This window comes from Alligator sinensis, unplaced genomic scaffold (genome assembly GCF_000455745.1).
Source record: "Alligator sinensis unplaced genomic scaffold, ASM45574v1 scaffold692_1, whole genome shotgun sequence".
Taxonomy (NCBI): Eukaryota; Metazoa; Chordata; order Crocodylia; family Alligatoridae; genus Alligator; species Alligator sinensis.
The window spans coordinates 540,777-557,998 of NW_005842238.1; the positions used below are offsets into that span (position 1 = coordinate 540,777).

The window sequence follows — 17,222 nt, forward strand, 5'->3', positions numbered from 1 at the left end:
CCTATAAAGTTAGGCTCCTGAAGCCATACTGAAGCACTGGATTTTGGAAGTGTCAAGCAGCCAACATCTTTCTCCATTACCCATGTACACGTATCTTAAGGCATTGAATCCAAGGCAGAACATGGCTGCTACCATTATTTGAGCATAAATTTTGACTTGGTTGTTTCTTTTGCATGTGGATGTGTGTGCTTGTAATAGTATTATTTAGGGCACATTTCTTTTCAAATACATAAAGCTCTGTGTGTTTATACAGTGGTGCAGAAGGAAACACCACAGCATGACAAAAAAATCAGCTCAATGGCACATGCTCTGAAAACCATGTTTTCTTAAGGGTTAACAGTTTGTTGTGTAAATTAGAGTTCCTTGTAAAAATAAGCAGTACTGTCCCTTGTGGGGTGCAATTTATGATACCACAAGTGACACCTGGGACATGAGTTTTCTCTGTGACGCCCTTTGTTTACAAGGGTCTATTCTCCCTCCCCCTCCCCCGGAATATCCCAATAAATACATACTGGGATTATATATAAAAATGTGCGTGCGACTTCAACTCAAATGCTATTTCTATCTTAACATAGGGATGTTAAGCCTAAAATCCACCAAAAGATAGACAGTTCCATGCCTTTGAAAGCACACGCATCAGGGAAATGCTATGCATTAAAGTGAACATTTGAAACAGATGTTGATATTTTTTCCGAGTCTGACAAACCATTATCTGCAAGGTTACCTAGAACAGGAGATGGGGAGATTTTAACTGTGCTAAAAATTAAGTCAAAGCATCTGTTATGGCAGGCTGCTGGATGGGCATACAGAAGTGGGTCAACCAAAAGAATTCCTCTCTCAAACACTACAGAGAAGGAAAATGTATAAAAGAGTTAACATAAAAGATATGCAAAGAGTTGCCTAGAATAAACAGGCATGATGGTTTGCATGCTAAGCAATGACAGACAGTGCAGAAAGGATTCAAATTACTGGTAAGAATAAATGTGAAAAACTTGTCGTTATCCCCAGAGAGGTAGATTGGGAGTGGGGAGAGGAAAAAAGACATGCTCAAAAAGCAGGAAACTCCAAAATTCACCTAAGCAATGTGAGCTGAACTCAACTCCATTACGAAATGGGACAACTCTACAGATATCAGGGGAACTGAATGTAGTTCTTGGGCATCCATCAGAATACAAAGATTAACTGCAAATTTCAAACTAACCCAGATGAGAGTGTGCGCGCCATGGACATTGACTTACATCATTTAAGGCAAGATTGCCTTGGCTAGTCCTTTCATTCTGTATAAAAAGTTTATCTTGAAGAGATCAAAATAAAAACTCGACAGACTCTTTTAGGAGAGAGAATATTTTTTTCCACTTGTGATAATTATCATTTCATTTTTTGGCAGTTTGAACTTAATTCATTATTTTTCATTTAAAAACCCATAAGTTGATGATCTGTTGTGTAAACCTTCACCTTTTAATTGCAGGGGGTAAGGGACTATTTACGTTTCTGGACAAAGCTATTATACGGTTGTATTTGGTCTGTGAAATTTCTGCATGGGATTGAAAAACACTTTTTTCATATTCCCACAGCACACCACAAACAGTATTCTTGTCCTCTACCTCGGCAAGAAAACAGCAACATCAGTGGCCTTCACAGATGTTAGAATTCTATTGGAGTAAAAAAAAACAAAAACACCAACAGGCCAGTGGGTCTGAGTGGAGGGTTTGGGGACCTGAGTACTTTCAATGTATTATTTGACTTCTTCCAGCTTGTGTTTGTGTCTCTCTGACCCACACGAGGGTTATAAAATACTCCCCCACCTTAAAGAAGCGATGTCTTCCACTTACAACCTCTAGCACCCTGAGGCATTTAATCATACAAGGATGAAACGGAGGCAACAGTGACTCCAGTGGGGAAGCTAAGCTTGCAGAAACTTTCCACAAATGATTACTGGGAGCAATGATTTAATGACCTAAAGGCTGGATTCCCTCCAGGAATCCATTGCTGCTATTGACAAAAATATTTAAAGAGCTTGAAGTCAACTACTTATGAAATGCCTGATAAGGTGGCATATCAAGAAGTAAACAAACCAGAACACTAAGATGCTGGGCTCTCCTTTCCAAAATGACTAAAGACATTACCTTTCTGACAAATTAATTGGATCAGGTCATGATTAGCCCATGCAGTTTGCAAACTGCTGTAGGATCTAAGGCAGTATGTCTTAACAGGTAGTAGCCTTTAGATGTAGTCAAGACCAATTTTAATCCTCCTTATAACTAGGAAAATAATCCCTCCTGCTTTCTGTAATATTTAGCATACAGTCTTATTGATCATTAGGATATTTTCTGATGTTCTTTTTAATAAATTAACTTTAAAAATATGCAAGGCTTAAAATAAGTCCTTTAGGTTATTTGGAAAGTGTCTAACATATCGGTATCCCTCTGTCAGCTCAATGAAAAAGGGATTACAGTATATTGAACAGAAGTAGGTCAGATTTTCTGATGATTCAAATTAGCATAGATCCATGGACTCCAATGGCTAACCCACTTCACACCAGGTGGGGTTTTGGCCCAGTTGCTTCATTGGTTTTTAACAGATGTCCAGGACTCAAGGACTGGATAAGCACTTTCATAAATGTCAACAAGGAGAAAAAATAGGTTGTGACATTGCCTTGTGCAGCAGGCAATTTCTGAGGGCAAGAATACCAAGATGTGCAAGATACTGCCAACATTTGAAGACCTGACACTATCTCTGTCATTAAAGTGAACACTGAGTAGACAAAAAGCCAATGGAAGAACTATCCCCCAGTGGCTTCTATTGTTAATTAAGTCTTTCAATAAGAAAACAGAGATAACAGGGGGAGGTATTCCTTGTACTCTGAGCAACTTCAGTGATAGCTATATTTTCAAAAATGTCAAAACTAGTAGGACAGCACTCAGCCTTTTCCAAACCAAGACTTCCCAGGAATTACCTTCCACCTACCACTGCATGAAGGGCAGAATTGTACATCATTCATGCCTGATTGTGACCCCTCACTGCCAAGTTGAGAATTTGTTACTAGAATTCAGAGATGCAGGATTTGCTGCTGACTACTTTGACCAGCTCTGCTCACTTTTATGCCTTCATAGTCTAGTAACCCTGACATCCTATCTAAAATGTAAAAATAAGCACAAACCTCAGTATCTTCATATAAGCAAAATAAAACATGTAAAGAAAAAAAACCTCATTCTGGGAAATATCTAAATCAGAACATGCCATTCATACTTATATTGTAACATAAAGATCCTGTCCCAAACCTACTGTCCCATTTTGCACTATGAAAGTAGCCCTTCTGATGTCAATATTCATACACTGAAAGTTAAGCACGTGCTGAAGTGCTCTGCTGGACTGAGGCCATAGCACGCAGTTTCCTGGAATGACCCAGTGCCCAGTAAAATCACAGGAGCCTATCCATTGGCCTGGGTGTGGTGGCACAGTGGTTAAGACACCTTGCTACACTTCCAAAGCGATGAGTGTGAGTTTCCCACTGGGCTTGTGCCCCCAGCTGCAAATCTGCATCTGATCAAATGAGTTGGGGAGTCCAAGGCAGCCGAATGCAACGCAAGTCATGTGACTCCCTTGTGTGACATTGGCTACGGAAACAGATGTGCCTCAACTCTGACAGCCTGTTGGGCTGATAGGCTCATAAGAAACATTCATCTATTCACTGCCCACGATGGGCTTTGGATCAGATGTAGGTGCTTATCTTGTGCCTATTAACTTCGGTGGGTACTGAGCCACGCCTAGAAGTATAGAAAGCTACGCAATGAGCTCAAGCCTATAACAGAGGACAAAGGCAAATCAGAAAAATGTGCTTATTATGTGAACAGTCAACAATAGCTTGAATTAGCAGGTTTCTTCTTTTTAGGCATTTTTGTTTTGTAAATGTGTTAGGAAAGTTCATTACCACTGAGAAACTTCACTGAGTCTTTAATGAAAGTTGTTTTAAAAAAATAATATATTCATATGATTACTATTTAATTTACCTATGCTGATTTTGTTATATAAATGCAAGTTTAGCATGGGTACATTTTATAAATAATGATAAGTTTAATGCTTCTGTTCTTTTTCATTCTAACTGAAAAATGGGCCTTTCAGAGAGAATCACAAAAATCAGAGATTAAACAGCTTCCATTTAGCTCAGCTAGTCCATCTCCAGACATATTTCAATTAACAAATAGCTAGTGTCATGTTTATCATAAATAGAAAATTACCAGTTATAATAACAACATAAAATATGACATCCAAATAGAATGAAAGTTATTGAATCTATTGCCTGAACATACTAGGACAAAATGCAAGACTAGTCAATCTACCTGTTTCAACAAAGTTGTACCAGGGACAAAATAATATATATTTTTAAGTTCTTATAAGCAAAATTAATTTAACTAAAAATAATACCAAAATTGCAAACTAAATCTTTAATTACTCTGGGAATCCACAAGTAAATGTTGTTTGTCACCTTAACTCTACCCCTTGTGCACCTATTAAAATATCACCTTTAAATACACAATCCCCTACCAGTTATGCTATAAAATCCATTTCCTACTGGTCAGCAGAGCAGTACAAGACTTATGTGACACATAAGACTAATTGCCAGTGCTAAAGTGTTGCACTGACCTTTTCCAACACTTTTAAAGTTGAGTTAATTTTCCCTTCATCCTACAAGCTGGATGCTATTCCATGAATGTGTCTCTACTGAAATAAGTCACCTGATACATCCTAGAATTGAATTTGCTGTTTCACAGCTGAATCACACACTTGGTGTATAGTCATCCTTTAATAGACACACACTCCCAAGTCTCTGTCCCTCTGTCTTTCCAACTGATAAGCCCACATCTTAAAACTGAAATTCTCACTATAAGTCCCTAAATGCCTGTTATTTGTACTTTGTACTACTGAATTTAATCCCATGTGTTGCCCAGTCCTTAAAACGTAATCATCCAGCTCTTCCTACGTGATATTCGGATCCTCCTGTTTTAATTATGCTCTTCAACTTTGTACCGCTGACATATTTCATTGGCACACTCTTGGTTTGTGTGCCAAGATAGCTAATGAAAATATTTAGTAAGTTTGTTTTTAGAAGCGATCTTGAAGGGATTGCTCACTGAAGTTAACCTGTTGTAGTTGCTTTTTTCGTTGGTTTCTTACCCACTCTTACACTTCTACTAATCTACTTTTTCTTCAGTTTAGCTCATAGTTTCTCATCTGGCACCACATCAGAAGCTTTACTGAAGTCCAGATAGATAAGATCTACCATTTTCCCTTGTTTGGAAAATAAGATGTTTTATCAAAGATACCAGGTTAGTCTATCAAGATACACCTCTGATATGCCAATGTTGCATTATATCCCACTTTCTATTTATGTCTAATTACTAGTTCCCTCAAAATGTATTTAAAGCTTTCAGGCCTGTGAGCCTCTAGTTGTTCAGACCATTTATTTTCCTTTTCTTATATACCGGCAATACTTTTGCTATAGCACATTACCCATTGGATGGAGTTATTAACAATCCCTGTTACAAGATTTGTGATTCCACGTGCCCACTCCTTCCATAACCCAAGACAGAAATAATCCAGTCCCCCTGACTTGAATGTGTTAAACTTAGAGCTTTACTTCCATACCAGATGTGGTAATTTCTAGTCTACTCTATCCCTATACCCTTATTCCCACCAGTCACCCTGCCTTTGCCCCCTTGGCCAACATCATTGTCCTCACTGAAAAATGAGACGACGTAATGGTTCAGTGGTGAGCCATACCTAAGTTAGCTTTGCTGAATCTCTGCCTCAGCTTCACTGCCTACGAGCTGCACTTCTTTCCTTGTTCGCTTTATTCACCTGGCTGAAAAATCTTAATTTCGTTTACAAAATCTAACTCGGCTGGACTTGTGACAATGCTTATTCTATCCCTAGACTTTCTGACCTCCAAAACATAGCTTACTTAACTGATCGATCCCCTTTTCCGTTACTTGTAGCCAACTTCCCTACAAGGTTTGTTTTTTTTAACCTCATCTGGAGATGCGAATTCCACATAGTTTTTCTCAGGAAACCCCAGGCCTCCCCGCACTCAAGTCCCTGCGCTCCACGGTGTACGTGAACTGACTGCTCCCCTCCGTTCACTAAAGTCTGCCGTTCTGAACCGAAAAGCAGGCGTTGCGTTTGTGCTGTCGTTCCATCCAAACTGAATCGATGCGCGATCGTTCTCGCCAAGATCATTTTTCCTCCTCGTGCTTCTGTGCGGTCCTCGCTGGAACCACTTCAGCGGCCCTCGCGCGAAGACACGTGTCGGTTAATCACATCCCCGAAGCGCCTGGGGCCGACCGTGCACCCGAGGGTGGGCAGACTCCCAAGAGGCCCTCTGGAAAAGAAAGAGAGAGACCCTTTAATCGGACACGCCTGATTTGAGGTTGACAAATATCGGCAGTCAGTAAGTCTCCGTCCGTCCCCTCGGAGCGCTCGGAAACGCGGGCGCACCATCTTTCAAGTTAGCTGCTCAGCCGCTGCGCGTTGGGCGGTGTGTTGTGCGCTCGGTATTTGAAACACTTGGCTGGCAGCTCCCAACAAATCTGCAACCTCTGCTAAACACCTTGTCACCGGGCGGGGCAGCTCCGCCCTCGGCGGGGCCCCTCCATGTGCAGGGAAGGGCTGTCACCGTCGCCCCTAGCAACGCGGGGGGGGCGGGGCCGCGCCAACCCTCGCGAGATCCGAGGAGCGCGGGCAGGAGGCCCCGCCCCTTCCCGTAGTGCGCGCGGAGATGGAGCCCGTGGCCGTGCGGCCGCCGCCGGGGAAGGGCCGGAACCTGCCGTGGTAGGAGGGCAAGGGGGTCCCTCCACTCCTCCCTCCCGGCGCCTCGTCCGCTGCGCTGACGTTAAGTTCTCTTTTATCTTTAGGGTGGAAAAATATCGTCCTCAGACACTGAGTGACTTAATTTCCCATCAGGACATTCTGAGCACTAGTAAGTATTGAATGCTTCCAGCACTTCAGCTCAGAGGGGGTTGCAGACATTAGCAGATAGTGAAAAACCCGTTTTGCAGGTGAAGAAGCTGAGGCAGAGAGTGCCTTGCCCAAGGTTACAGAGGAAGTCCGTGGCAGAGCTGGTGTGAGAAGCCTAGAGTCCCGATTCTGTACAACTCCTAGGTCGGGGGTTCCCAACCTGTCCAGGTCGCGGACCAGAAGTGACCGTGCACCAGAAGTGACCGCAGACCGGCAAACTGCAGTCTGGATGTGACTGGCGTACTGCAGAGCGGCAGCCAACCCTTTTTTATACTCGGTATAACAAAGTTGCCACTCCACAGTATCGGACTCCAGTCCAGCAGCCAGCCTTGCTGCGGACCGGTAGCGGGCCTCCGTACTAGATAATGCAACCTTCTTTTTCATAGTGAAAATGAGCATCTTTCCAAATGGGCGCAAGCTCATGAAAGCATGAGCTTATTGCATGGGATCATGTCCTCATCAGCCAGCCAAGTGAAGTGTTGGTAGTATGTTACCAGTGAACTTCACAAAAACAAACAAAAAAACCTTGTAAAAACTTTTGCATGAACTTCCTGTGAGAAAAGGCTGCTGCAACACTTGATACAAGGGTGAGAAATGTCAGAGAGAGAGAGAGAAGTGCAGTGTGCCAGGCACATTAATCTGTCAAGGAGCCCCTCATGAAGCCTGTTGTAGCTACTGTAGAACATAAGATGTTGTTCCTACCTTTAGTTGATCCTTGTTGGTATGTGTGGGATTCTTGTTGAGTAACACTTCTGCCCCAGGCATGTCAATCCCACTTTACAGACTTGAGTTCCGTGCAGCTGACTTTTTACAGCCTTTAGAAAGGGTCTTGACATGTGGCTTGAGCTTCCTGCTTTTGTGCTCTGGTCCGTGGAGCAGCTACGAGGGGTGTCCCGGCCTGTGAGGGGGCAGAGCAGAAGGGCCAAAGCTCCAGCCTACCTCAGTGTGTTTTGTCTGGGTGGTGCAGACACAGCATCTGCTGCAGAGATTGTTCTTGGTGAAATTCCAGACTAGGACCTTGGCTCAGTCAAGTGGCTAATTCCCAGCTGTGTCCCAGGGCTGCATTTGCTTTTTGGAGAGAGATTTCACATGGTTTTTCTTCCCCTCAAAGGTGTTGTGGCAGCTGCTGCCCTGTCAAGCTCCAAGAAGCAAGCTAAGCAGACAGAGCACCAGAATACCCTGCATTGTGCCCTCTCCCCTCAGTGTACAGGGGGAGCTTTGTCAGCTCTGTGAGTTCAAGTGTAGTTCTCTTTACCCATGTTCAGCCTACCAGTCCAACTAGGGTCACCTTGGACCACCCCCCTTCCTAAGCAGGAGTGTAAGAGCTGGCCAGACAGGGCCAGACAGCATGTTAAGAGGGAGAGTGAACAACCTGAGAGCATGGGGCCTGCTGGCCCACCATTTACTACTTTCTTGCTGCCCACCCTAGCCTTCAGTTTCAAAAGGCCAGAAGGTTCCTTTGCATGCAGTCACATTTCAATCTGTGTCCTTATGAAAGGGAATGCTGTCATCTCTTGTCATGTCTCTAACAGGGAGTTTTGTTTTGGGTTTTTGTTTACCTGAAGAACAACTGCCTCTCTATCCCACCCCCTTGCAAGCAGCCACTTTCAGGCAGGCCTCACCTCTGGACTTCCCAAAGCTGTGAAAGCTGTTGTCTCCTGGGCTGGGGACAGAAGTTGCACATAAACTGGTTTAAGTGATCAGAAACTGGTTTAAACCTGTAACAACTGGTTCAGTGCACATAAACCATTTTCAAAATGTTTGAATTTAGTATCAGACTTAACTGATTTAGGTCAAACTGGTTTATGAAACTTCTGTTCCAGACCCCTTCCTGGTTCAGGTTAAATCAGAGTCCTTCAGCATCTCAGCATTTTGCAGCCCTGGGCTAGCCCCACCCCTCTGTTCCCTAGCTGGAGCAGAGACCTGGCTCACTAGCCAGCTCACTGCCCCCCCTCTCCCAGTAAACTCCTGCTGGGGTCTGGGGCCAGGGAGGGAGGTTAAAATTCCCTTCCCCTGGTACAGAGCTGCCTTGCCCTGCTTACTTAGCACAGGCTGTGACTAAGGACTACAAATCCCAGAGGCATCTGGAAGGAGAAAGAGGAAGTGATGAGCAACAGCAGAATACTACTGCTGTGATTGTGGACTGCAAGTCTCAGAGACCTTGGGGGCAGCAGGAAGAGGTAGCAAACAAATAGCCCATGCTGGCTATATGCCAGAGCTGTGCTTCTGGCTTGAGCCACTGCAGGCATGTGGCTGCATTTCCTGAATCAAAAGTGAATGTTAATTTGCTTATTGGTTCAATCTTTGCAGTTTAGATGCCTGAAAAGACTGAATCAATTCAGCTTCGGCCTTTTTGACTGTACTTAGCCCTGGTGTCTCCTCCACATCTTGCTTTATTACTGCATTTCCTGGCAGAGGCCAAGATTCTGTGGTCTATTCTGTGCTGCCCTAACTGAAACCTTACTGAGAATGCAGGGACAAACCATTCTGATGTTCATGAAAACCAGCAAGTATGGCAGAAGACTAGTTTAGCTTAGCAGGGCACTCTTCAGTGAGCTAAATCACAAAAAGGAAGCTTATAAGAAGTGGAATCTTGGAGTACTAGGGAGAAGTATAAGAGCATTGCTTGGGCATGCAGCGATGAAATCAGGAAGGCCAAAGCACAATTGGAGTTTTAGCTAGTAAGGGATGTGAAGGGTAACGAGAAGAGCTTCCACAAGTATGTCAGCAACAAGAAGAAAATTAGGGAAAGTGTGGGGTCATTTTTGAATTGGGGAGGCAGCCTAGTGACAGAGGATGCAGAAAAGGCTGAAGTACTCAGTGCCTTTTTCACCTCAGTCTTTCCAGGCAAAGTCAGCTCCCAAATTACTGTACCTGACAACACAGTTTGGGAAGGAGGTAAGCAGCCAACTGTGGCAAAAGAACAGGGTAGGGACTTTAGAAAAGCTGGACATGTACAAGTCCGTGGGGCCAGATGGGATGCACCCGAGGGTGCTGTGGGAGTTGGCCGATTTGATTGCAAAGCCACTGGTCATCATCTTTGAAAACTCATGGTGATTGAGCAAATATAGTGCCCATATTTAAGAAAGGGAAAAAGGAGGATCCAGGGAACTACAGACCAGTCAGCCTCACCTCAGTCCCTGGAAAAATCATGAATCAGGTCCTCAAGGAATCCATTTCCAAGCACTCGGAAGAGAAAAAGGTGATTAGGAGCAGTCATGGATTCACCAAGGACAAGTCATGCCTGACCAACCTGATTGCCTTCTATGACGAGGTGACTAGCTCGGTGGATGCAGGGAGACCGGTGGACATGGTATACCTTGATTTTAGTAAGGCTTTTTATACAGTCTCCCACAACATTCTCGCAAGCAAGCTAAGAAAGTATGGGCTGGATGAATGGACAGTAAGATGAATAGAAAACTGGCTGGAGCATTGGGCTCAGTTTCAATAAGGACAAGTGCAAAGTCCTGTACTTAGAATGAAATGTCCCATGCACCAGTACGGGCTGCGGACTGACTGGCTAAGCAGCAGCTCTGCAGAAAAGGACCTACACGAGAAAGTTGGACTGATATAGCCAACCTTGATGAGTCCAGAGAGTGATTTTTTTTATTTCATTTTATTTATTTATTTTTTTAATTTTCCTGCCCAAAAGACTGCTACCATAAGGCCCCAAACAAAACTGCCTTTACATCGGCTGGGGATAAGGGAGGTTCATACAGGTTCATTGCAGCATGAAAATCTATTTAAAGAAGCCTGTTCCAACAGACTTATAGCCAAACTGGAATAAACCACCCTTAGACCAAAATAAGCTAACCCTGGGCATTACAGTGGACAGTAAGCTGAATATGAGCCAACAGTGTGCCCTTGTTGTCAAGAAGGCTAATGGCATACTGGGCTGCATTGGTAAGAGTATTGCCAGCAGATCAAGTGAAGTGATTATTCCCCTCTGTTCAGCACTGGTGAGGCTACAGCTGGAGTACTGTGTCTAGTTTGCGGCCCCCCACTACAGAAATGATGTGGACAAATTGGAGTCCATCAGAGGGCAACAGAAATGGTGAGGGACTTGGGCTTATTTAGTCTAGAGAAGAGAAGACTAGGGGGAAGGGTGGGGGGGAACAGCAGCCTTCAGCTACCTGAAGGGGTTTCAAAAGAGGATGGAGCTGGACTGTTCTCAGTGGTGGCAGGTGACAGAACAAGGAGCAACAGTCTCAAGTTGCAGCAAGGGAAGGATTCTGTAGTAATTACGAAAAATCAGATTCTAGAGGAAGCAGGCAAAGCTATCATTGGGCCACATGCCAGCTATGGATAGAGATGGGACTCGATCAGTACAAGGGATGGATACCAAAAAGAGCACACATGCATGAAAGAGGGAGCACCCACATAACATCTGGCTGGGACAAGCTGATCTGAAGTCGCTGAGCTCTGTTCATAACATGGAGTAACTTATTGTCATTGTGCTACCTGGCATATCTAGTGGGGTTTTCGTAAGTAACTAAATGAAGAACATGAACAGTTCAATCCTAGGGAGCAAGCAACTTATGAGCAAAGATAATGGAACATCAAGTGTATTTTAGTGTGGAGAGTTATCTCCAGGCTCTGTGGGCAGAGGAATCGCTGTGCCTTTCCTTTGAAGTGTATTTATTGTACGTGCAGTTTAAGAAAGCAGAATAGAATTATCCTGGCTGTGGAAGTGGTCCCTAAATGAAGCGGACTTAAACAGACTTGAGCTGCCCTGTCTGATTTTTTTTTTTTTTTTTTTTTTTTTTTATCTCCAAAACTACAGACTCTCATGGTAACAGATCTTTGGATCATGTGACAGAAAAGAAATCTTCAGATAATTACATTCAGATAAACTGTACAGTGCAGATGTGGCCCTGATTGTTACAGCAAGGCTTAGCTTAGATGACAGTATCTCCTTTGTATCACTTAATAGGCACCATTTTTCTTTTGTGAACATCACCGTTCCATGGTCAGCTTTCAATCATGGGCTGTCTATGCATTGTTTGCAAAGTGATGTGGAACAAATAGTACAATTTTAAACCCCAAACACTTTCTTGTATCAAACCCAAGCAGGACTTTTTAAAGCATTTTGAAACCTGTTTGGAATTTCCTCCTCTAAAAATGGGCTGGACAGCAGAGCATGCATGCCTGAAAGAGGGGCAGCTGATAGTACAGCATACCTGCTACTGTAGGTGTAGAAAGCTCAATGTTAACCCTCCCCAAATCTGAGAGCTGGAAGTCATATAGCTGCTTAGCCAGTTACTATCCTGCTGTTTAATAAAGAATGGGTTTTGCTCCTCTCACCCATCTCTCAGTTCAGAAGTTCATCAGTGAAGATCGTCTGCCTCACCTTCTCCTCTATGGACCACCAGGGACTGGCAAGACCTCCACAATTCTGGCCTGTGCTAAACAACTCTATAAAGACAAGGAATTCAACTCCATGGTTTTAGAGGTAACTCAACCCCTTCCCCCCTGCCCCTCTACCTATTAGTGTCTGGAGGTGCTGTCTTCCAGCTGCACAGCTCAGAGTATTCTGCTGATGATGAGGGCACAGGCTAGTCAAGCTTTCATTCAGTGTCCACGAGAGCTGGTCCTCCTTCTAACAGATGCTGCTAAAGATTACCCTTCTTTCATCCTCTGTATCAAGATGTGCGCATGTGCCACCACCTTCAGCCCAGTCTGCACGAGAAAGTTGGACTGATTTAGCCAACCTTGATGAGTCCAGAGAGTGATTTTTTTTTTTTCCAAATTTTTCCTGCCCTAAAGACTACAAATTAATTAATGTCCCAAACAAAACTGCCCTTACATCAGCTGGGGATATGGGAGGGGGCTCATACAGGTTCATTGCAGCATGAATATCTATTTAGTTAAGCCTGTCCTGACAGACTTATAGCCAAACTGGAAAAAGACACTCTTAAACCAAAATAAGCTAATGTAGGCCTGCGTGTGAACACTTAATTCTGTTTCAGTTTCCACCTTAGCATTTAACTATGACACTTTACTTGTTCAGATGTTCTCATTACCTTACAAGGGTGCCTTAATACTGCATTTCTAACACCAGCTGCTCTCTCTAGCTGAATGCTTCAGATGACCGAGGAATCGATATAGTCAGGGGGCCCATTTTAAGTTTTGCCAGCACAAGGACAATCTTTAAGTAAGTGTCATAAGAGGTTTGTGTCCCTTGCCTCCCTGGAAGTTATTTCTCCTTTTATCTACACTTTGCCTTTTCTTTTCTCCTCTCACTCTCATCTCCCTTATTTATATAAACCAAAGAGCAAGGAATTCACAGAACTATGCTGAAACTTCACTCTTGGCTTTTAAAGGTTAGTTTATAAGCAAAATGTCCACTTTCTCTTTCAACCTTTACACATGTAAACAACTACATGAGAACTGACAGGAAAACAGCCAGACAGAAGCAGGGGACTAGAAAGGAAGAGTGGTAGGAAGGCCATTTTAAATTCTTTAGTTCACATTGCACCCAAGAGCTCCAGCCAGCCTGGCTTGTTTTGAGTGCTTGTTACAGGATGGAGGAAGAGTGCACTGAGAAGAGCAGCTGGAATGAGAGCATGGGGAGAAAACAGATTAAAAAATGAACCTGGCCCCTAATGACTGGTGCCTAATTCTGGGGCTTTGTTTTCCAAAGGTGATGAGCATACTAATTCCTGTGAAGTGGGTGGAGCTGCACTTTAGACACTCAGGCTTATAGGGATCAAAATGCATTGACGGCACCAATAGATAGGCAGTGAGTGAGAACCATACTGTGCAAGGGAGAGAAGTGCCAGGATTCTCAGTACTGAAGGGGATGCTAATGAGACCAGGGGGAGGACTGGTTTTAAAATTACTTAGTGAGGATGGCTAGAAATAATAGATTTCAACTGAAATAAGGGGAGCCAGTACTTTGTAGTAGCAGTGAGTCTCTCCAAACTCCCCTTCCCTGACTCAACCCCACTGGCTGCCTTAACCGGAGAGCTACGGCTGGGAGCTGGCTGCAGGGTAGCCGGAAAGGCAGGCAGGTCTAACACAGCCATCCTCTCTTTGTATTAGAAAAGGTTTTAAGCTTGTAATCCTGGATGAAGCAGATGCCATGACCCAGGATGCTCAGAACGCCCTGAGGAGAGGTGAGTGGCATCTGGCTCGCAATGGGGGAAGCAGGTGGTGCTTCTCAAGAGCCTTAAAGATTACTTACAGCAATGATTTCTGACTATATACAGTTTTACCTCCTATCCTGTGCCCTTTCTCCCCGGACTCAAGCCAAGGTGTCTGTCCAGACTTTTCCCAAGGAAACAAGTGGCAACTGTGATACCATGAGCATATGTAAGGGCACTGTTATAGGGTGTTATGTTCCTTTTGGCCAGCTACCTACTACCTTACACCCCAGAGATGACTGCATCTCCAGTGCTAGGAGGATGTCTCTGAATGCATGTGTGGTTGCACAGATCAACCAATCTCACACTTTGGCATGAAGGGAGCTCTGTACACTTAGCTCTTGACAGGATCTATGAGAGGAGGAATTTCTGTGGTAGCCTCATGGTAACAGCACCGGGCCTTAAGTGAAAGAGCCATACAGAGTGAATTCCTGGAACTCTGCCTGGAAGGATAAAGTTCTGAGTCTGGCCTTCTGGGAGGTGACTCCAGCTCCAGGAATTGTAAGGTGTTTTACACTGGCTGCCCAGCATCCTGGGCCTTGCAGCATGTGGGGTAGAAAGGTTTGCTGCCTACATTTAGTTAACTCTTTTCTGACTGCAAGTTCAAGTTGGTACTGGTTCTGATCTGCCATTTCTCCCATTCCCTCCCCTCCAAACTCTGCAGTGATTGAGAAGTTCACGGAGAACACCAGGTTTTGCCTGATCTGCAACTACCTCTCCAAGATCATCCCTGCCCTGCAGTCCAGGTGCACAAGGTTCCGATTTGGCCCCCTGACCCCAGAGCTCATGGTCCCCCGGGTGCAGCACGTTATAGATGAGGAGAAGTGAGTACAGAATATGGTGGGGGAAGGGCAGGGAGTCTGAACAAGAGGAAAATGGCATCTTATAGCAGGATTACTACTGATGAATGTGTTTTCTCTTTACCCTTGTTCTTGCTAGCCTCTGCTCTGTCTTCCCATCCCACTCGCTCAGTCCCCCCCTTACCTTGGTAGTAACAGCAGCTGTGACTGCTACTTTTTCTCCAGTTTACTTTATGTGCTTCCTCCCTTGCCCCAAGAGCTGGGATTTCCCTCTGTGCCTTCTTTGCAGCTCTGAAGTTGGTTTCCTTCAACCTATGGCAACCCAAAATACTTCCAGGTTGTTTCATTAAACTGCTTTGGAGCTTCAAATGTAGTTCTGCCTAGAAAACACTGACTAAGAATAAGAGCAGTGTCCCTGGAGCTCTGTTTGTGTCAACGTTTTCCAGAGTAAATTTGCTTCTGCTCCTGCACTGGTTGTTAGCTGTGTAAACTCACACTGGCTCTCTCCTCCTCACCCATCAGGGCCATTAATGAAGTTTCTCTAGGGCCTAATTCTGCCCTCATTTCACCGAGGCAGCTCTGTGGTCTGTGAACTTACACAGGTGCAACAAAAGCAGTTAGGCTCTGTAATTGGAGCCTCATTAATAGAATCCTTAAACCCAAAGCAGAAGAGAATCCAGCTTCTCCTTTCTTAGCTCTGCAAGGCCATCACTCTTCGCTTCTCTTGATTTCTTATATTCAATACTAAAGTCAGCAGTAGAGCTGGGTGAATGATGGATATTTTTGTTCAGTGGCTGAACAGGGGTAGCACATCATTTTGGACTGAACTGAACATTTTCAGCAAAATGGAAAGAAATTAGTTTTGGATCAACCCAATCATTTTCTTTGATCCAAAATAAAACTAGTTCCATGTTTGAGTTGCTTGACCCTCTTGTTGATTGTCTTACCCCAAGGACTGCTTTAAAATGAAAAACCTTATGTTGAAATTATCATTTAAATAATATTTACAACATATTTCGATGCTTCTGAAAGCAGACATTTCAATTTCAAAATGTCAAAATAAAATGGTTCAATTACTTCAGAGCTTTTCTCCCCATTATTTCAGCTCAAATGGAATTGATACTTGAATCATTTTAGTGATGAAAAACAAATGTTGCCCAGCTCAAATTGTCAGGTGTGACCATGAACACATGCAAGGAATAAATGGAGGAGGGAAGGTGCTGTTCATACCCACCCCCATATCAAAGGAGAACTGCACTGTAAGATGCAGAGCACCCTCTATGGCTTGTGCTTAAACCTCAGGTAGCCAGGAAGTTTTTGTGTTGGGCTTTGTCTTATTGAGGCACAGGTAGCAAAACCTGAGCACAGAGATTCCCCGCACTCCATTTGTGTTGGGTGTTGTTTGTTATGTACATTTCAGCTTACTTGGATGCTTCTGCCCAGAAGCAGTCTAGGGCATCCGATGAGTAGTAGATGAGGAATGAATACATTGGCAGATCAGTGTGAGGTGGAATCTTGTGTAGTATCTGGCTACGCTGCTCCTTCTGGGCCTGTACCTCCTTCCCTCTTGCACCAAATCTGCCTCTGTCTGGGCAGGAGCTCTAATAGCAGTGCTTGCTTTCTGGCTTCATGATCTCAAGGCTTTGCACTCTCTACTGTACCTGATGTACAGTCAGGATTCTTCAAATAACAGGCTGTACTCTCATGGCAGTCCTCTGGCTCAGTACTGATGATATGTATCCAAAAATCTCATCTTTCAGGGTGGACATAACCGATGATGGGATGAAAGCTTTGGTGACCCTCTCTAGTGGTGACATGCGCAGAGCCCTCAATATTTTGCAGGTACAGCCATGAAGGTGGCTTTTGTTCATTTCATCCACTATGGTTTCTGGTTCATGGCAATATCTCTCTGATTCTGGGATGTAACTATGGAACTTTTGTTATGGCCAGGTAAGTGCCTGTTTCTTTAACCTGTGCATGTGAATGGTGTAAGAGAATCTGGTACATATCCAGCTCCCATGTTATAAGGGAGACTAAAGATTATATTTTTGGGGTGGGTGGTATAGAGAGGTTTTAGACCAATGGTTCTCCAAATTTTTGGACTTGAGGCACCCTCACTGAACTCAAGACAGCCTCCATAACTTCTGAGTCAAGTGGCACTGGAGGAGGAGAGCAGGGTTGGGGGATGGGCAGGGGATAGGAAACAATCTCTTACCTGACATGCAACTGAGTGACAGTTGCTATTGCTACCACTATAATTCCT

The 17,222-nt window shown here is 44.1% G+C and overlaps 1 protein-coding gene and 1 long non-coding RNA gene across 5 annotated transcripts in view; one reads left to right on the top strand and one right to left on the bottom strand.

Moving 5' to 3' along the window:
- Nucleotides 1-3,958: 3,958 nt before the first annotated feature.
- Nucleotides 3,959-16,708, bottom strand: LOC112550887. Its single transcript, XR_003094951.1, has 3 exons — nt 15,144-16,708; nt 7,717-7,912; nt 3,959-6,379 (listed from the first exon to the last, which is right to left on the bottom strand). It is a non-coding gene; the product is annotated as an uncharacterized LOC112550887 (long non-coding RNA).
- Nucleotides 6,710-17,222, top strand: part of RFC5 (replication factor C subunit 5) — a 16,635-nt gene continuing 6,122 nt past the window's right edge. For 2 of the 4 annotated variants that reach the window (XM_014521667.2, XM_006027366.3), the window contains exons 1-7: nt 6,710-6,828; nt 6,912-6,976; nt 12,330-12,466; nt 13,089-13,168; nt 14,059-14,132; nt 14,824-14,983; nt 16,720-16,801. In XM_014521667.2, coding sequence (XP_014377153.1) covers nt 6,776-6,828; nt 6,912-6,976; nt 12,330-12,466; nt 13,089-13,168; nt 14,059-14,132; nt 14,824-14,983; nt 16,720-16,801 — 651 coding nt within the window. In that variant the 5' untranslated portion in view covers nt 6,710-6,775. Of the gene's footprint in view, nt 6,829-6,911; nt 6,977-8,125; nt 8,244-12,329; nt 12,467-13,088; nt 13,169-14,058; nt 14,133-14,823; nt 14,984-16,719; nt 16,802-17,222 lie in introns of all 4 variants that reach the window. The other 2 variants (XM_025208568.1, XM_025208567.1) reach the window with 2 other exon arrangements.